This window comes from Drosophila navojoa, chromosome X (genome assembly GCF_054131105.1).
Source record: "Drosophila navojoa isolate 15081-1374.11 chromosome X, UAZ_NAV_1.0, whole genome shotgun sequence".
NCBI classification, from domain to species: Eukaryota; Metazoa; Arthropoda; class Insecta; order Diptera; family Drosophilidae; genus Drosophila; species Drosophila navojoa.
In genome coordinates, this window is record NC_142895.1 from 9,889,556 (window position 1) to 9,908,489 (window position 18,934).

An 18,934-nucleotide genomic window follows, 5' to 3' on the forward strand; every position below is an offset into this window, starting at 1 on the left:
GGGAACTGCAAAAAAAATTTTGTTTCATTTTTAGTTGCACTGGAAATTCAAAAAGTCATAGCAGTTTGCCGCGCTGCTTAGCAGTTGCTGCCCCAATGAACTTCGATAAGTCGATAATAGCTTTAATTGTGCTCAAATCTTTATTTGTTGCTTGCGCAATTTTTTGTTTATTAATTATAAATACATTTAATAAAAAAAAAATAGAGAATAACCTAAATAATGTAACGCTTAGATGTGTTTGTTTAAAGAAAGAAAAAATATATATGAAATACATTCTTGTTTGCCGCTTCAATTGAATATTTGAATTGCAGTTGGCAGTGTTCCCGGCCAGCTGCGACGGCGGCGGCGGCGACGCATCTTCTCCTCCTCCCACTGTTCCTCTTCTTCTAGCATTTGCGTTTGGGCGTGCGCCGTTTGACGCCGCAATTTTCCACCTTCTTGTTGCCCTTGGCAATGGCCAGCAGCTTAACCAGCTTCTTGTGCGAATCACCAACGATCCAGCCGTGTTTCTGATATTGCTCACTATCATCAAAATGTTTGGCCGTTAATTGTTGTGGCTGCTGCTGCTGTGACTGTGCATGTGAATGTTGCTGTTGCTCATTGGATGTCACATCGGCAGGTGACTGAGCTTGTGATTGTGTAGCCTCGGCAGCTGCTGCTGCAGCTGCAGCTGCAGCTGCTTCGGCGGCCTCCACATTGATGCGCCCAAATTCATCATCGCTGGAGCTGCTCCAATAATAAAGCTGTTTCTCACTCGCCGGTCGCTTCCTGCGCGCCGGCGATTGACGATGCGTTTGCGACTTTCTTTTCGTTTTTAAGTTTTTGTTGCTGCTGCTGCTATTGTTGTTATTGTTGTTGTTGTTAGTTGTGACAGCAACTACTGCTGTTGCTTCTGCCGTCGCTGCTGAAGCTGTTGCAACTGCGGCTGCAGCTGTTGCTGTTGCAGTTTTATTTCTGCTGCTGCTGCTGCTACTGCGCGACTTCTGTTTGCTTGCACTGCTCCCTGCCTTCTCCTGTTGCTGCTGCGGATGCGACTGCGGCTGTTCTTGGCAATGATTCAGCTCCGGCGATTCTTCTCGCATTCGCTGCTGTCGACTACTGCGCGTCCGTTGCGATTGCTGCTGCAGCTGTTTTTGTTGTTCTTGTTGTTGCTGCTCCAGTTCCTGCTGTTCCGCTGCCTGTTGCTGCTTGCCACGCTTTCTGCTGCTCGCCGCTGGCTTCTTGGTCGCCTTTGGTGCCTTGGCTACGGCCTTGGCACGCGGTGCCTTTGTCTCCTTGGTGGGCGTGGCGGGCTCTGTAATACGCTGCCTCGCTCGCTTGGGCTGCAGCACCGGCTCCACTGGTTGTTGTTGCTGCTGCTCCTGCTTGCGTCCTTTGCGATTCTTGGCATTCGTCACGGGCTGCACCGCTTTCTCTCGCGGCGCTGCAAACGTCTCCGCCGGTTGCGCCTCACTGGTTTTGCGCTTGCGTCGCTGCTCCTGCTGCTCCTTTTGCTCAATTAAAGCTATGATATCCTTGGTGGACAGGAACTCTTCGTACTCATCGGAACTCCACGTCTCGACCAGCTTCTTGGGTCGATTTGTGGCGCAGCGTCGCTTCGATTTCCGATGACCCTCATCGATGAGCTGCTCCAAGTCCTCAGTGCTCATGCCCAGCTCCGTCTGCAACTTGGATAGATCTTTGCGTGGCGGTTGGCTAGCTGCTTTCTTTACTCCAGTTGCCTTTCGTCCTCTTGCCTTGGCGTTCTTCTTGGCTGCCGGCTGCAACTTTTGCTGCTGCGCTGGCTGCTGCAGTTGCTGTTGTTGCTGCTGCTGCTGTTGTTGTTGCTGCTGTTGCTGCTGTTGCTGCTGCTGCTGTTGTTGCTGCCAGTCGAGTGGCGCTGCAGCTGGCGACAACGGTTGCTGTTGTTGCTGCTGCTGCTGCTGTTGCGGCTTGGCTGCTCCGCGCAGCTCATCAAACAGCTGATCCAACTGTGCCTTATCCTTGGGCGCACTCTTCACGGTCAGTTTGGTTGTCGCTGTGCTCGCATGCTTGAAGATGCGTCCCATTATGAGCGATTTGTTCTCAAAGGTCTTGGCGGTGGCGCGACTTGAGCTGCTGCTGCTGTGCTGCGATGTTGAGCCGGACGAAGAGGAGCTGCTGGAGCCGCTAGAGCTGGCTACGAGCGCTGTCGATGACTTAACCATTTGCTGTTGCTGTTGCTGCTGTTGTTGTTGCTGTTGCTGCTGCTGTTGTAGTTGCTGCTGCGGCAGATGCTGCTGTTGCTTCACACTATCTCCATCCCCATCCCCATCCGCATCACCATCCACATCCTCACAGCTCAGCGTACCAAAATCATAATCATCCCGATCCGAGTAGCTCGCCGTGGAGACGCTGTTGTTGTCCTCCGTCAGCAAATTAATGCTCGTCTTGGGCTTCTGAAACGTAATGGGCGCCTTCTCCTCCAGTCCAATGTTCTTGAACGGACGCTCGGGTATAATGATTCGCCCAGAGGCCGGCGGCAGGGTGGCGCTGCTGGCAGCAACTGTTGCAACTGTGGCCTTAATTATGGACGAGGCGTGCATAATGGTCTTGGATGACGTTGAGCTCTGCTCGGCGACAGCAGCGCCTGGCTGTAGCTGTTGCTGCTGCAATTGTTGTTGCTGTTGCAAATGCTGCTGTTGCTGTTGTTGGTGCTGTTGCTGCTCGTTTAGCAATTGCTCGGGGATATAGTCCACGCCCGTTGGCTTCTCGCTGCCCAGCGCAATGTCCGCCAATTCGGTGAGCTTGCAGACTGCACGCGTCGTCTTGGCCACATCCATGTCGACTGGCAGCTGCGTGACGCTCGTCTCGTAGCCCTTCATGGCGGCTTTGGTCTTGAAGCGCGATGTGGTCATGTTCGTTGCAGTTAGCGCTGAGAACTGAGATGTGGCCGAGTAGCTCGGCGACATACGCTGGTGGTGATGGTGGTGATGATGATGATGGTGATGGTGATGTGGATGTTGCGGATGATGTGGATGTTGCGGATGTTGTGGATGTTGTGGATGTTGTTGCTGCTGCTGATTGTGCTGATGCAGCTGCTGCTGACTGTGCTGATGATGCGGCAAATGGTGATTGCTGCGAGTAGAAAGTGAAAAAGTAAATTACTAATCGTACCAGGCAAGTTTAGAACAACAAGAAGAAGCAGCACTTACGTGGGCGTGGCAGCGGGCGGATTACGAAAGAGCTGCTGTATGACTGGCTGATGAGAGACAGCTGCAACTGTTGCTGCCAGTGGCACTGGCACTGGCACTGGCGGAGGTGACGGCGACGGCGATGCGGGCGACGACAATATCTCAACTGCTGGCGGACTAGCGGGCGTCAGCAACTCCACGGGCTTGCGTCCGGCAGCACTGACAATTACCGAGGGCGTTGTTGTTGCCGTTGCCGTTGCCGTGGCACTCTTCAATATGTTGCAGCACTCGTAAAAGAGACGCTCGTCCGGATTGAGATTAAGGCGGGCTGCACTATGGGCGGGACTCGAGGAGTGTTGCTGTTGTTGCTGCTGCTGCTGTTGAGAGTGTTGCTGTTGCTGGTTGTCATATAAGCGCAGACTCTCTTCCGTGATGACATGATGACTAGAAGGTAGCTGTGCTTCAGGCGCTGGAGCAGTAGCAACAGCAGCAGCTGCCGCAGCCGCTGCAGCCGCTGCAGCCGCCGCCGCCGCCGCCGCAGCAGCAGCAGCCTCTGTTGGCACAAGCACTGAGGCGCGTAGCTGTTGCAGCTGTTGGACAAACTGTTGCTCAGTTGATGCTGCTGCTGCAGCTGTTGCGCCTGTTGCTGCTGCTGGTGTTGCTGCCTCCACTGCCGCTGCTGGCTGTGGACTGGGCGGCGCATTGCTCTTCGATTGCAAATACTCCAGCTCGGACAGCTTGGAGACGTGAGCCAGTGTCATGTTGTGCTTGGACAGCGATGTCGATGTGAAGAAGCTCTTGCCGCACAGCTGGCAGGCGAACTTGTCCGCCTCGTCCAGCTGGGCGCTGCGATTGCTGCGCTTCTTGGGCCGGCGTGTCAGCAGCACGCTGCGCCGTCGCCGGCGCCGACGGCCGCGTCCGGTGCGACCCACATCCTGCGAGTAGCTCGTATAGACACTCATCTCGTCATCCATGTCCATGTCCATGAGCTCGGTGTTTGTATTCTCATCGTCGGTGCCGAAATTCGAGTGCTCATCATTGAGATTTGGAGCGCTGCGAACACTCATCGAGGTTGGCGGACGATAGAACTTATCCTGGTCGTCCTTGTCCTCCTGATCGAACTCGTCGTTGGCAAATTCAAAGTCCTCATTGGCCGCCGACATGATCTTCTCGTTCACATTCTTAGCTATTTCCGTTAGATAGTTGTCTTCCTCTTCGAGATTGTCGCCGTGCTGCTGCTGCTGTTGCTGATGTTGGTGCTGTTGCTGCTGTTGTTGCTGCTGATGCTGCTCTGCCACTTGTCGCTGTTGATGCTGCTGCTGATGTTGCTCCTCCTTGTGTATGTTTTTATTGAGACGCGGATCACGACTGTAGGTGGGCAAGGCGGCGGCAGCAGCAGCAGCAACAGTTGCTGTTGTTGGCGATGGCTGTAGCTGCTGTTGTTGCTGCTGCTGCTGCTGTTGTTGTTGCTGCTGCTGCTGTTGCTTCAGATTCTGTTGCTGCTGCAATTGTTGCTTCTGCTGCTGTTGCTCTTTTGCTGCGGTGCACAGGATGCTCGGTCGCAGTATGCAGCTTGCTGTGGGCGTGGCTTTGGCTGCTGCCGCCTCCTTAGCCTCCTTGGCCAGCAGCTGCTTCTCGATACCAATTGAGAAGCTCTCCAGCGACGATTTCAATGCACTTATATTCGTCTCCGGCCCCAATGGCGCCGCCTTGCCACGCCCCCGCCTGTAGTAGCAGCTCTGCCTGCGCTTGGGTCGACCGCGTCCAGCAGGAGGAGCAGCAGCAGCAGCACCACCACCACCAACTGTTGCTGTTGGCTCGGGCAGCGCATTCTCCGTTTTACAGCGCTTCGCATCGCCGCCAACTGTTGCTGCGGCCAACAACTGTTGCTGATTAAGCGACGCATTGCGCTTGGTGCTGGACATGAGCAACATGCCCGTCAGCAACAGATCCTCGCTCTTCTCGTACGCGAGATTCTCGAGCTTCTTCAAATTGTCGCGGCGCGCATTGTCGATCTTAAAGCTCTCCAGCAGCTGATCAGCAACAATTGCTGCCAGCTCGTTCTTGCGGCGACGTCGCTGCTTCTTCTTGGCATCCTCCTTGGGCGGCGTTGGCTCAACCTCAGTCTCTGGTGCAGATGCTGATGCTGGAGCTGGAGCTGGAGCTCTCTCAGGCTCTTGCTCTGGCTCTGGCAGAGATTCGGGTTTCGGTTCATCCTCCAATTTCGTTTCCAGCTTTGTCTCCGGCTCTGCCTCCACCTCAGTTGCAATCGTCGGCAGCAATTCTGTTTGGGGCAGACTATGAAAACCGGACGATGTGTTGTTGTTGTTGTTCATGTTGCTGCTGTGCTCCTCGAGCAATGCACTACAATTGAGCTCGTGCCCACTGCTGGGCGTGGCACTGCGACACACACTAGTTGCAATTGCTGTTGCCTCTGTCGATGTTGATTCCATTGTTGCAGTTTCTGCAACTGTTGCTGCTGCTGCTGCTGCTACACCTGCTGCTGTTGCCGCAGCTGGTGTTATGGGCGGCGCTACAGAGATGACAGACACAGGCATGGCTGGCTTCACAGTGGGCGTGTCAGCAATGGGAGATTCGGGCGACGATTCCTCTGCTGGTGTTGGCGCTGCTATCGCTGTCGGCAGCTGCAACTGTAATTGCTGCGGCGATATTGGCGACAACTCTCGCTTGGGCGATGCTGACCTTGGGCTGGTGGGTGTGGCAACCATAGGCGTCAGTGTTGCAGCTGGCGGTGTGGGCGTGGTCGCTGGGGGCGTAACCAAAGCTGGAGGCAATGCCAATAGCTGTTCCGCATTGTCATTCGCTAGCATTTGGGGGCTCTCCGGCAGCAACATGACCTCTGCTGTCGGCGTAGGCGTGACCGTGGGTGTGGGCGTGGCTGTTATAGTGGGCGGTATGGCAGTCATCAGCAACGCCGAGCGACAATCGATGGTCTTGGAACGCATGCTGCGCTTCTTTGGCGTTAGATGTCTAACGGGCACAGCAGGAGTAGGTACAGCAGCAGCAGCAGCAGCATTGGCAACTGTTGCTGGCGTGACAGCTGTTGTTGCCGCGGGTGCTGCTGCTGCAACTGTTGCTGGCGTTGCCACTGCCACAGCTGCCGTTGCCGGTGCTGCCGTTGCTGCTGCTGCTGTTGTGCTAAACAAGACGCCAGCACTGGACGCCACAGCCAGCGGTAATTGTTGTTGCTGTTGCACCTGCTGCTGATGCAGCTGCAATTGTGGCTGCTGTTGTAGCTGCACCTGCTGCTGTTGCTGCTCCTCCTCCTCCTCCTGCGGTAAGCTGGCCTGCACGGCCAATATAACCGAGTTGATGGCATCGTCGATATGATTGTTGATCACCTCGTCCATGCGCGTGGCGGGCAGCTTCTCCTTTTTGCTGGCCAGCTCAGAGGCGCGCTTCTTGGCCGGCGCCTTGACGGCGACTGGCGGCGTCTGCGCGACCATGGCGGGCATTGCCACTGGCAGCGGCAGCACGGGATTTCGCACCTGCGGTATCTTCAACAGATCCAAATTGGAATAGTAATGCGCAGCAGCAGCGGCTGCGGCCGCCTCGGTGCCACGCGCTAGCGGCAATGCCAAGGCCAATGGCAGTTGCTCCAGAGTAGCCGCTGCAGGAGCTGGCGCTGGTGCTGCTGCTGCCGGTGCTGCTGTTGGTGTTGGTGTTGGCGCTGGCGATGATTTACGTTTGGATTTCTTGGACAAATCCAGCGGTTGCATCTCGTCCAGCTGCAACAGATTGCGCGCCTCGAAGCCGCAAATCGTTTGACGACGCGCGGGCATTGCTGAGTTGCGTTGCTGCTGTTGCTGTTGCTGCTGTTGTTGCTGCTGCTGCTGCTGCATCTGAATTGTTTGCTTTACATGACTCAGATTTAGCGGCTGCTGCGGCTCCATCACATAGTTAGCAGGCACTGGCAAATACATTGGCAGTTTCGGCAACAGCAATGTTGCTGCTGCAGCTGCTGCTGCTGCTGTTGGTGGTGGTGGTGCTGGTGCTGGTGCTGGAGCAGGAGCTGCAGCTGGCACTGGAACTGGAACTGGTGCGATTGCTGCTGTAGCTGTTGCTGGTGCAGGTGCAGGTGGTGGCGGTGGCGGCGGCGGTGGTGGCGGCGCCGGCGCTGGCTGAGGTGGTGCAGGCAGCTTAACAGGCACGGGCAGTGGCACAGGCAGTGGCAAAGGCAGCGGCAATGGCAACACTGCCAGCGGCAACTGTTGCTGCTGGGGATGCTGCACTTGATGTTGCTGCTGCACGAGATGTTGCTGCTGCGCTTGATGTTGCTGCTGCAGTTGCTGCAATTGAAGTTGTTGCTGCTGCTGCTGCTGCTGCTGCAATTGATGTTGCTGTTGCTGTTCATTGACATATGGCTGCATTTGTTTGGTGGCTGCCTTGGTGGGCGTGGCACGTCGCACAGCAGGCACTACAACTGGCACGGGCACAGCAACGGGCAGCGGCACAGCAACCGGCACAGGCATAGGCAATGGCACAGGCAATGGCAAAGGAGCAACTGTTGCCGCTGCACTTGCAATCACTTTAGTAACTATTGCTGCTGCTGCTGGTGTTGGTATTGCTGTTGGTGCTGGCGTTGCTGCCGCTATTGTTGTTTTTGCTGTTGTTGTTGTTGACTTTGTTGTTGTCGCTGTCGCAGCTGCTGCTGTCGCCGTCTCGCTGGGCGGCTTTATGATGCGCCTCGATATGGTCTTGCGTTTGGGCGTCTTTGGCTGCAACTGTTGCTGCTCGGCAGCTATGGTTGCGGACTCAGTTGCCGGCAACGGTTGCTCCTTCTCTGCTGGCTGCTGTTCAGTCTTGAGCTTCTCCTCCAGCTTCCCTGTCAGCATGGCTATGCAATCGCTAATGCGCTTGCTGCGCTTCACAGGTTGCTGCTGTTGCTGCTGCTGCTGTTTGCTGGCAGCAACTGTTGTGGTGGCTGCTGCTGCTGCTACCGTTGATGTTACTGTTGTTGCGGGTGTTGTTGCCGTTGCTGCAGGCGCTGGCGTTGTGGGCGGCGTTGGCATCAGCTGCTGCTTGCTGCTGTGCGAGGGCGAGACAACAGTTGTTGTTGTTGTTGTTGTCGCTGCTGCTGTTGCCGTTGCGGCTGTGACAACTACACTGGAAGCTTTTGTCGTTGCTGTTGCTGCTGCTGGTGCTGCTGTTGTTGTTGTGCTGACTGGCGCCTCAATCGCTGGCAATATTTTCACCTGCTGCTGCGGCTTGCGGCGATTTCGCTGCTGCTGTTGCTGCTGCGGCTGCTGCTCGCCAGCAACTGTTGCTACACCAGCTGCTGCAGCCGGCTTGGCACGCACCAAACGTGAGCGCGTATTCCGCAGCGCATGATGATGCAGATGATGGTGATGATGGTGCAAATGATGATGATGATGATTGTAGAGCTTCTTGGCATTGCGCGATTGCAGCTTCTTATTGGGTTTGCCCTGCTTCTTCGATCGTTTCTTGTTGTCCATCGGAAAGATCTTTTTGCACACGCGTTTCGCCGGCAAATTCTCCAGCATTTTGCGTATCGATTCAGCTACAGCAGATAGAAAGAGAAAGAAACAGCGAAATGGGAAAATGATATAGTAATAGAGTTTTTCATAGATCTATATAATTAATTCATATTATCTACTATCTTTTAGTTTCAATTTATTATGTACAGTAAAACCTCTCTGTCCCTCGCTCATGTATTATTTTTATAAGGTTCCACTGAGCCCTAAGTAATTCATATATCTGATTCACTGATTCACTTATTATTGAAGAAAAGTAGCTCTCATAGCACTATTATTATTATAAATCTGTTCGCCTAGAGCTCTTACAAGGTTGTATTTAATTTATTGTTCATCATATGCCTGCTTCATTCCATTCCTTTCATTATCTAATTTATTCCAAGCCCTCTTATAAGTATTATCCCACTTATGACTATATTATATAGATTAGTTTGCTGTAAAACCTCATATTCCAATCAGGTAAATCCCTTCTCTCATAAATATTATATTCTTGTTCTTCAAGAAACCCATCTATTGATTGCTTCAGTGTAACTCCAGTATGAATCGCCCTACTCATAGCTATTGCATATATGTTCGTCAGGGGCAATTACTTCCTTCATTTAATCCATCGCTAGTCATATTGCAGTTTCACTGTATGACACACCGAATATATCTGAAATAAGTGTTCTCAACAAATCTCTTCAGAATCAGAATCACCCTTCTTCCAATTCTTCAGATTCCATCCCTTTCCGCTGTATTTTATCCACAGTTCGTCATATAATTACTTTACTGTAATCAACTCAATTGACGACTTGACTAAACAGAAATATCTCTGTCATAGATGTTTTATATAAAGTTGTAAGCGTGCGTCATATGGCTGCTTCACTGTACATCAGCAAATGTACCTTCTGTCCAGCCCTCTGTATCGTTCTTCCCATAGATATATATGCAACTGTTCTTCAAATTAAATTATTTCCCCCGTATTACATTCATTCGTTCGTCATATGACTACTTCACTGTACTTCATCAAATCTACTCTATGAATAACCTATACCGCCTCTTTCAAGCTTCCACTGCTCCTCAGTTCCCATCAGTTTTGCCTGCATATTCTCCGCCGTTCGTCATATGTTGTTCTACTGTACTAACACTCACCATCGCTGGGCCGTTGACGCGGCGGTGTTTTCGTCTTATTCGAATTGGAATTTGAATTGGAACTCTCCTCGGATGCATCATTATTGTTGCTCGCCTGCACCTGCTCCTGGTCCCCATCTCGATCCCGATCCCGATCCTGATCCTGATTCTGGCCAGTGGCTGGCATTGGCACCTGTTTCTTAACCTTCTTGTTGTTCTTGCGCAACAGCTGAGCGAAATGCTTGGCGGGCTTGTTGCAGGCAGTGCGTCGCTTCTTCGAGCCACAATAGTAACGGTATTTGCGTTTCTTGGCCAGCGACCAAACGTAATCACCCGAACAGTCGAGCATATGCCGATAGAGATCCATCAGGCCGCTGCACTTGCGGCCACATTTTGTGCAGCTGCAACTGTTGCCGCTGGTATAGCTGCAACTGTTGCTGTTACTGTAGCTGTGACTGTTGCTGTTGCTGTTGGTGAGGCTGGCCGGAGAGCAGGCGTTCGCCTTGATATCGCTGCTGTCGTTGTCCTCCACCGATGTTGAGTTGTTGTTGCTGCTGCTGCTGCAGCTGGTATTGCTATTGCCAGTTGCTGTTGTTGTCGTTGTCGTTGCTGTCGCCGTGGAGCACGGCGATCCGCTCACTCGGCCCCTGCCAAAGGCAGACGACACAGCCGAACAATTGGATGAACTGGATATGGCTTCGTCCTCAACAATTGCACGCTCCTGCTTGTGCAGCAGCAACTGTTGCTGTTGCTGCTGCTGCTGTTGCAGTTGTTGCTGCTGCTGCCAATGCTCGGCCGCATAGCGACTCAGCGCACGCTTGGGCATAAATAGATGCCGCAACAAGTTGCCCGCCAGCAGCTCCCGTCCGACCAGCTCATAGTGCGTCGCATAGATGTGCGAATGGCGAAAGGTCTTGTGCTCTTCGAGCGCCTTGCGCTGCTCGAACTTGGCGCCGCAGCAGATGCATAAATATAAACGAGGACGCGCCCATTCGCCGCTGAGCACAAGTGTTGATGTCGTTGTGGTTGTTGCTGTTGTTAGGAGACGTTGATGTTGCTGCTGTCGCTTTGGCTGCAGCTGCAGCAACGTTAAAAAGTTTTGCTCAGAGGTTACTTGCGCTGGCAACAGCTGTTGGTGCTGCTGCTGCTGCTGTTGCAGCAGCTGTTGCTGGTCGGGCTGCTCCTCTTTGATAATTGCCTGCTCGTTCTGCTCCAGCATTATGTGCGGCAGGAGACGGCGATCCAGCAGCAAATGCAGCTGTTGCAAATGTTGCTGCTGTTCGAGCTGTTGCTCCAGTTGCAGTGGCTGCTGCTGTTGATCCTGCTGCTGCTGTTGCTGCTCCAGATCGTGCTTCTGCCGCATCGTCAGCTGCGTCCACATGTCCAGGCGCGACAAATCGCGCAGACCCATAAACGGTTGCTTCAGCTTCTTGACCAGCCGCCCGCCCTCGTTGACAATCGTGAACTTCTTCACGTAATCCCATTTCCACTTCCAGCTGTGCTTGGTGTGCGGTCGCCGCGCTGCCTTGGCCAGCGGCAAGGTTTCCAGTCCCAGGCCCAAACCATCGCCGAACTGCTCGGCCGTCAGCAATGTAGGATAGGCGGCGTTGCACAGCGCCAACTGTTGCGGATTGCTGGCAGCCACCACGCTGGCAGCACCAGCACCAACAGCAGTGGGCGGCTGCGGTGGGGCCGGGCCGCTGCGCAGGCGACCGTCGAGATAATGCTGCAGATTGTGACGCACATTGAGCACCACATCCTGATAGAAGTTGTCATCAAAGACGTGGCTATGGCTGGGCATGCGAAAGTGTGTGTCATCAGCAACTGTTGTCGTTGCTGATGATGCTCCTGATGATAATGATGACGACGACGATGATGATGATGATGCTGTTGCTGCTGCTGCTGATGGAGCTGTAGTTGTTGCTGTGCTGCTGCTGGTAGCCGTTGTTGCTGTTGCAGCAGCGACATTACTGGAGTTGCTCAAAGATGTTGCTGCTGCTGATGCTACGGCGGCTGCTGCTGCTGCTGCCGCTGCCTGTCGCTGGGCTGCACGACTACTGCTTCGCTGCTGCTGATGTTGCTGTTTTGTTGCAGCTGTTGCATTGTTGTTGCGATTGCGTTGCCGCTGCCCGGGCAGTCGATTCTGAGTGAGACCCAAGCGAAAGAGCACCGGCTCCTCACCGCCAATCATAGAAGACGATTGTGACTGTGACTGCAACTGTTGCTGTTGCAGCTGCAGCTGCTGTTGCTGCAACTGTTGCTGATGCAGCAAGCGCATATGGCTGTGGAGCTGGGCAGCATCATTGAAGCGCAGCTGACATTGCTGGCAACCAAAGTACTTGTCCGCATGGCTGACAATTAGATGGACAAATAGTTGCTCCAACTGTTTGGCGGGCAGACAAATTGGTGGCTGCAACGTTTGCGACTTGGATTTGTTGCAATGCTGGCAGCCCGGAAAGTGGGCGTGACTGGAACTGTGAGTGCTGTTGCTGTTGTTATTGTTATTGGTGGAACGATTGCTGCAGCGTCGCTCTTTACGTTCCGTATGAAATTTATCCACATGCTTGGACTGCAGCTTGCTGGACGCGAACTTCTTATCACAGTACAAGCATAGAACTTTGATAAAAGCTGTTGCTGAATATTCCTCAAGTTCGCGTTGCTGCTGTTGTTGCTGCTCCTGTTGTTTTTGTTGCAGCAACTGTAACTTTTCAACGAGACGCGGCAAACGCTCCAGAGGCACACTGCATACCAGCGAGGCAGACAATTGTTGTTGTTGTTGCTGCTGATGGTGTTGTTGTTTCTGCTCCCTGTTCACTTTTTCCAGTTCCGCTTCCACTTCAATTGGTTCCAATTGCTGTTCTCGAGGCAGGCTATGATTGCGTTTTTTGCGTGGCGGCGTTGCCAGTTTTTGTGCAGTTGGTCCAATTGGATTCCCATTATTATTATTATTGTTATTGTTATTATTGTTGTTGTTGCCATTGACCTGCTGCTGCTCCTCGGAGAATTTGAAGCCACGGCGCAAGCCAAAGCGCGACATGGTCTTCATATGGAAGCTGTTCTATCGAATTGCTGTAAAAGAAATATTAAAAACAACAATCAAAATCAAATTTCGTATTGCACTGTCTCAAAATATAAAAAAGCTCGTATGTATGAGTGCGTGCATGCGTGCGTTTTTAAGTGAGTAGTGTGTGTGTGTGCATGTGCATGCGTGTGCGTGTGTTTGTGTGCGTTTGTCAGTGTGTCCACAACTGCAGCAGCATCTTAAAATCAATAAAGAACAAACAATAAGCCGAATAAAAGCAAATAGGCAAAACGCATTGTTAAAGCCGAGCGCACATTTTGTTGACGAATGTGCGCAAATGACAAACTAGACGAAAAAGAAATAGAAAACGGCATATAAACAAAAACTAAACGCACGCACACACGCACGCACATGGAATACACACACAAATGCACACGCATATGAGCATTTACATATGTGACTGTGTGTTCGTATGCATGTTGAAGTTGTAATGAAAAATTATACAATAAACATTTTGTACACATTACTTTTTTTTTTTTTAGATGAGTTTCGGTGTTGTTAATTTTTAATAGTTTACCCCGCTTGAAACGCTGTTGCCCAATTTGTTTGCCGCCTGCCTACACTGCCGCCTCTTTTATAGATTTCTACAACAAAAAAATCTATTTTTTCTCCTTTTTGATTATTTTCTATATTATTTGTTGGCCTTTTTGTTTTGCTGCTCGAGTTGCGACCGTGTTGGCGTTTTGTTGTTGTTGCTGCTGCTTCTGTTGTTTTTTTTTTATAGTTTACTTCGGTTTGTTAATATTGCACTTGAATTCGTTACATTGATTGGGGCATGAATTAATTGAAAAATGCACAGCATTTCCTTTCTTTTCTTTGCCTTCTTTTTTTATTATTATGTACTTATATATTTTTCCACCCTAACAAACTGCGTTAGGAGGTATCTAACGTTTAGCCCAAATCGATGCGTGCGTAGAGCACAGACAGTGGCAGAGCAGCGGCTGAGGCAGAGGGCAGCGCAGCACCAACTAGAAGCAGCGGCAGGACACTGAGTTAGAGGTGGTGAACGATTTTTCTCTGGCACGAGCGAATGCGGTTTGAAACAGTCCATGTCCATTTCCATTTCACTTGCCGCAATTGAATTGCTTAACCCATTTTATGCGCGCACAACTAATTCACTAATTGTTGTTGTCTTTTTTATTTGTTATTTTTTTGTGTTAAGTATTCTTTTAATTCTTCACGCACACACACGCATACGGCACACACACATATTTAGTTGCTCAAAATAAATGTGTTTTCTTATGAGAAGAATCGAAATCGCCTCAAAAAAATGGTCGTGTTATAGCCACAGTGTGTACACACTGCCTCAAAATATGTGGTTTATTATTCTAATTGGGTATCGATACTAAACAGTAGCGATAGACGCTTGAATCATAAAATGTATATTTATTAATTTACATTTTTAAAATTAATACTAATTAAATTTATTATATTTTCTAATGTGGTTATTGAATTGTTCAAAAAAGTAACTAGAAAATTTTCTTAGATATCGATACTTGTTAAATTTTGACAGTCACTGCAGCGCCAATCGATATGTGGACCATCACCCATCACCAGTCTTGGTGCAGCTTGTTTTTAGCCAGTCATTTGCTTTTCCTCCATTCATTTTGCACCGGAACGTTAAAATAAAAAGTACAAAATGGACATATTCATGGCTGAAAGAGTAAGCATTTTGTAGTTCATAGTTTATTATTGCTAATATATTAAATATTATTCTTCTACCTCTTTCAGCAGGATGAAATTGAATTAAAACCAAAAGATGCGCACAGCTCGTTGGATGAGCTAGATATGGAAGATTTATATGTGCGCTATAAGGTAGGCCCCTTTTTTGTTATATTCAATCTGCAATTTATAATTTCCAATCCGCCATTTTTCGTTTTAGAAATTGCAAAAAACTTTGGAATTCATTGAGGTGCAGGAGGAGTACATCAAGGATGAGCAGCGTAATCTTAAAAAAGAGTATTTACATGCACAAGAGGAGGTGAAACGCATACAATCGGTGCCGTTGGTGATAGGCCAATTTCTGGAAGCTGTTGACCAGAATACTGGAATTGTCGGCTCTACCACCGGCTCCAATTACTATGTACGCATCCTCTCCACTATCGATCGTGAGCTGCTGAAGCCATCTGCCTCGGTAGCCTTGCACAAGCATAGCAATGCTTTGGTCGATGTTCTGCCACCAGAAGCGGACAGCTCCATATCGATGCTGCAGCCCGATGAGAAGCCCGATGTTAGCTATGCTGATATTGGTGGCATGGATATGCAAAAGCAGGAGATTCGAGAGGCTGTCGAACTGCCGCTCACCCACTTTGAGCTGTACAAACAAATCGGTATTGATCCGCCCCGTGGTGTCCTGATGTACGGTCCACCCGGCTGCGGTAAAACGATGTTGGCCAAAGCTGTGGCCCATCATACGACCGCCTCATTCATACGCGTCGTCGGCTCCGAGTTTGTGCAGAAATATTTGGGCGAGGGCCCGCGCATGGTCCGCGACGTATTTCGACTGGCTAAAGAGAATGCGCCAGCTATTATCTTCATCGATGAAATCGATGCGATTGCCACGAAACGTTTCGATGCCCAGACGGGCGCTGATCGTGAAGTGCAGCGTATTCTGCTCGAGCTGCTGAATCAAATGGATGGTTTCGATCAAACGACCAATGTAAAGGTGATTATGGCAACGAATCGTGCCGATACACTAGATCCAGCTCTGTTGCGTCCGGGTCGCTTGGATCGTAAGATTGAATTCCCGCTACCGGATCGTAGACAGAAACGCTTGGTCTTCTCCACCATCACATCGAAAATGAACCTCAGCGAGGATGTTGATCTGGAGGAGTTTGTGGCGCGTCCCGACAAAATCTCTGGCGCTGACATCAATGCCATTTGCCAGGAGGCGGGTATGCATGCGGTGCGCGAGAATCGTTACATTGTCCTTGCCAAGGACTTCGAGAAGGGTTACAAGAACAACATCAAGAAGGACGAACAGGAGCACGAGTTCTACAAGTAGACCTACTTAAAGTTACCAACATCTTTGTTCTTCATTCACGTATATCGTAGCCCTCAACTAAGAATTATAATTATAATATTAATAAAATGATATCTTCTTATATGTATGACTTCTCCACTTCTGTAACTTGGGCATTCTCTATGAAAGCTCGTAAAACTTCAAACCAAGCGAAGTTATTCGGACTTGGAAACAGTTTCAGGAATATGCTTTGAAAGTCTTTTCGGTCAAAGCTTTTAGAACATGTTTCCAGAAGTAAGACAAATAAAATGTATAAAAAAATGTGCATTTTATTTGTTATAAACACACGCACAGCAAGCAAACAACTAAAAAATCAAAAGAGAAAAACAAATATCAGACCAACTGCAAGACAGTTGTTATTGTTGTTAGTAGTCCATGAGTCCAGCTTAACATCAATTTGATTGGGTCGCGGAAAGGCTGATCAAGCAACAGCTTCAGCTTGATCCATACTCCAGGTGTAACTACTTCATCAGTGAATTCACGACAGCATTCACATTAATGGCCTTGAGGTCTGCATAGGTTTGTCCAGTGCCAACGAACACAATCGGTTGGCCCGTTATATAGGTCATGGAGATGGCGGCGCCTACTTTGTCGTCGATCGTATCGAATTTGGTCAGAACAATGCCGTCGATGATATGGGGATTCTCATTGGATGAGTAGTCTGCCAGAGATTGATTGAATTTGACCAGCTGATCGACCGCCTCGTTGCCAACAAGCGCCTCGCCCACAAACAGCACCAGATCCGGATTGTTCACCTTGATAAGCTTGGAGAGCGAACGCATCAGTGGCTCATTGTCCTGCATGCGTCCAGCTGTATCCACTAGCACCACATCCACTTTTGTATCGTGCGCATATTTGATAGCCTCCATGGCAATGCCAGCCGCATCTTTGCCATAGCCCTTCTCATAAAGCTGCACCATGGTGCGCTGCTTGTGCTTCTCTGCCGGATGCAGTGCATTCAAGTGTCTTGTGTGTGTGCGCAATTGTTCCACGGCGCCAGCTCGAAACGTGTCACAGGCAGCGATCAATACATTGAAATCATTCTCAATCAACCAAAAGCAAATTTTGGCCAAATTTGTGGACTTGCCAACGCCATTCACACCACAGAAGATGATTGTATATGGGCGTCCATTACGCTTCGATTCCAGTGCATCACGTATAATATCGATGCGACGCTTGGGCGACAGAATACGCACCAATGACTGGGTAAGCGCCTCTTTGACCATGTTCGCGATGCTATCGAAGGTACCCATTTGTTTGCCTTCCAACGAGGTGGCCACCGAATCGCATAGCTTCGCGGCGATTTCAGAGGCCACATTTTTCGAGATTAGATGATCGCGCATCTTCTCCAGTGCCGGCTGCAAGTCGCTAAGCGTCATAGTCTTGGCACCGACAATGCCCTTGAAATAGGATAGGAGGCCGCCGCCTTTGGCCTTTCGCTGATTGCGCTGCTGTTGCTGAGTCTGTCTCTGTTTCTGTTGCTTCTCCTCCAGTCCACTGTCGCCGCTGGATTCGCTGTCCGATCCATCCGTGTCGCTCTCCACATCCAGATCCCTTATGCTGCCCTGCATGGTGCCCACCAGCTGCAAAATATGATCATACTTAAGTCATGCTCTTAGACAATGTGACCTCTCTGGTCAACCTACCTCATTGTTGATGGTCTGAAGCTGTACATCTTCGGGTGCGTCCTTGGAACGATCGAGCAGCACAGCATCTTTGGAATTGCCACCCAGATCCCAAACACGCGGCTTCTTGCCCGCCTTCTCTCGCTCCTTATCCACCGTGCTTTGCCTGGTGGTTTTCGCCTCTCCCGACCCCTTCTTTGTGGGTGTCAATTTCTCGCGAAGCTTACGTCGATTTTCCTGTATTATGTCCTCAGTGGAGCGTGGCGGCGATGCTGGCTGGGATTTGCTTGCCGGTGGACTTTCTTGTATATTCACACGCTTCTCGACTGCGTTTGGCGCCTTCTTGTCGTCCTGGATCATGGATGCCACGGTTTTCTTTGACTTCTGCGATTCGTTGTAGGAGCGCATAGCTTTAGGTACTTTGCCCTGTTTGAGTGATGCCTCCTCAGCGGCGCTGAGCACCATTCGGAACTCTTGCTCGAACTCATAGTCTATTGCCAGTCGCTCTTGTGCCGCAATCCCAGAGTATTTTTCATGAAATGCACTTTGCATTTCTGCTAGAAAGTTGTCCAAATAGTTAAGCTTGATGACTTTTTGAAAGACGGCGGCATAAACCACATCGAGCTCATTGTCTAGCTTAAATTGTACGGCCAAATGATCCTCTTCAAAGTACTTGGACTCTGTATTTCGCTCCTATACACCAAAAGTAAACCAAAGGTATAAATTAAACAAATTAGCATTAACAATAACAATAACAAACAGTTCGGTTGACTTGCCTCTAGAATGACGCCACGTATTAAGCTGTTGATGCACGACGCATAGCTCTTGCCGGATTCATTTGAATTCCAGAGCACAACACCGCCTTTTGTGAATATGACCACAAAGTCTAACATTTTCTATTTACGTACTAATTTGTAAAAAAAATTCGTGTTATGAAGTAAACGCTAACAATTTCAACTGGAACTAATAAACTAGCTACCAAAACACATTCCACGTCACGAGCCCGATATTTACGTCGATAGTTATCGATATATACATCCATGCAAAGCAGTATGAGGTGTAAAATGTCTAAGTGTCATTTGGCTACCGAATATGAAATACCCTGTAGACCAGATTTCAATATATAATAATAAAAATATAGTGTAGTAAGATCCAGTACTTTTTATATATTTACACAGTCTATTTTTATTACATTTTACATGTATATCAAACATAATATTTTATAGTACATATTATGTTTCAATAATAGAAAGGGGAATTTTCTATTAAGCTGACTTATCCAACTTTCTCATAACAAAGTAAAAGACCTCCAGAAACAAAATATTAAAAATATTGCCCAAATTAGCATAAAACATTTAAAAGAAACAATATACTTATAGAATTTTAAGTACACTTGTAATACTTTGACCAAAGGAGTCCAATCTCAG

At 49.7% G+C, this 18,934-nt stretch overlaps 3 protein-coding genes across 4 annotated transcripts; 1 reads left to right on the top strand and 2 right to left on the bottom strand.

The window, feature by feature from the left end:
- Positions 1-121: 121 nt before the first annotated feature.
- LOC108655696 (uncharacterized) lies at positions 122-14,175 on the bottom strand. Of its 2 annotated transcripts, none has more exons than XM_089263613.1 (4): positions 13,378-14,175; positions 9,800-12,847; positions 3,174-8,694; positions 122-3,096 (listed from the first exon to the last, which is right to left on the bottom strand). In XM_089263613.1, exons 2-4 carry the CDS (start codon positions 12,822-12,824, stop codon positions 387-389), a joined length of 11,256 nt encoding a protein of 3,751 aa, XP_089119739.1. In that variant the 5' UTR covers positions 12,825-12,847; positions 13,378-14,175; the 3' UTR covers positions 122-386. The 2 variants fall into 2 exon arrangements, with proteins under 2 accessions (XP_089119739.1, XP_089119740.1); XM_089263614.1 differs by having other exon boundaries at positions 13,323-14,175.
- A 198-nt stretch (positions 14,176-14,373) lies between these two features.
- On the top strand, positions 14,374-15,970 carry Rpt3 (26S proteasome regulatory subunit Rpt3). The gene is made up of 3 exons (XM_018107617.3): positions 14,374-14,523; positions 14,592-14,675; positions 14,743-15,970. The coding sequence occupies exons 1-3, from the start codon at positions 14,500-14,502 to the stop codon at positions 15,862-15,864; spliced, it is 1,230 nt and encodes a 409-aa protein (XP_017963106.1). The 5' UTR covers positions 14,374-14,499; the 3' UTR covers positions 15,865-15,970.
- Positions 15,971-16,131: 161 nt separating this feature from the next.
- On the bottom strand, positions 16,132-18,444 carry SrpRalpha (signal recognition particle receptor alpha). The gene is made up of 3 exons (XM_030386300.2): positions 18,284-18,444; positions 17,529-18,200; positions 16,132-17,465 (listed from the first exon to the last, which is right to left on the bottom strand). The coding sequence occupies exons 1-3, from the start codon at positions 18,398-18,400 to the stop codon at positions 16,344-16,346; spliced, it is 1,911 nt and encodes a 636-aa protein (XP_030242160.1). The 5' UTR covers positions 18,401-18,444; the 3' UTR covers positions 16,132-16,343.
- Between the last annotated feature and the right edge of the window lie 490 nt (positions 18,445-18,934).

Coding starts and splice junctions, on each gene's coding strand:
- LOC108655696 (XM_089263613.1), bottom strand. CDS start 12,824: ATGAAGACCATGTCGCGCTTTGGCTTGCGCCGTGGCTTCAAATTCTCC. Junction 8,695..9,799: donor GCGTCAACGGCCCAGCGATG/GTGAGTGTTAGT, acceptor TATCTGCTGTAG/CTGAATCGATACGCAAAATG. Junction 3,097..3,173: donor CCGCCCGCTGCCACGCCCAC/GTAAGTGCTGCT, acceptor TTCTACTCGCAG/CAATCACCATTTGCCGCATC.
- Rpt3 (XM_018107617.3), top strand. CDS start 14,500: ATGGACATATTCATGGCTGAAAGA. Junction 14,524..14,591: donor ACATATTCATGGCTGAAAGA/GTAAGCATTTTG, acceptor TACCTCTTTCAG/CAGGATGAAATTGAATTAAA. Junction 14,676..14,742: donor ATTTATATGTGCGCTATAAG/GTAGGCCCCTTT, acceptor TTTTCGTTTTAG/AAATTGCAAAAAACTTTGGA.
- SrpRalpha (XM_030386300.2), bottom strand. CDS start 18,400: ATGTTAGACTTTGTGGTCATATTCACAAAAGGCGGTGTTGTGCTCTGG. Junction 18,201..18,283: donor TACGTGGCGTCATTCTAGAG/GCAAGTCAACCG, acceptor TTTGGTGTATAG/GAGCGAAATACAGAGTCCAA. Junction 17,466..17,528: donor TTCAGACCATCAACAATGAG/GTAGGTTGACCA, acceptor CATATTTTGCAG/CTGGTGGGCACCATGCAGGG.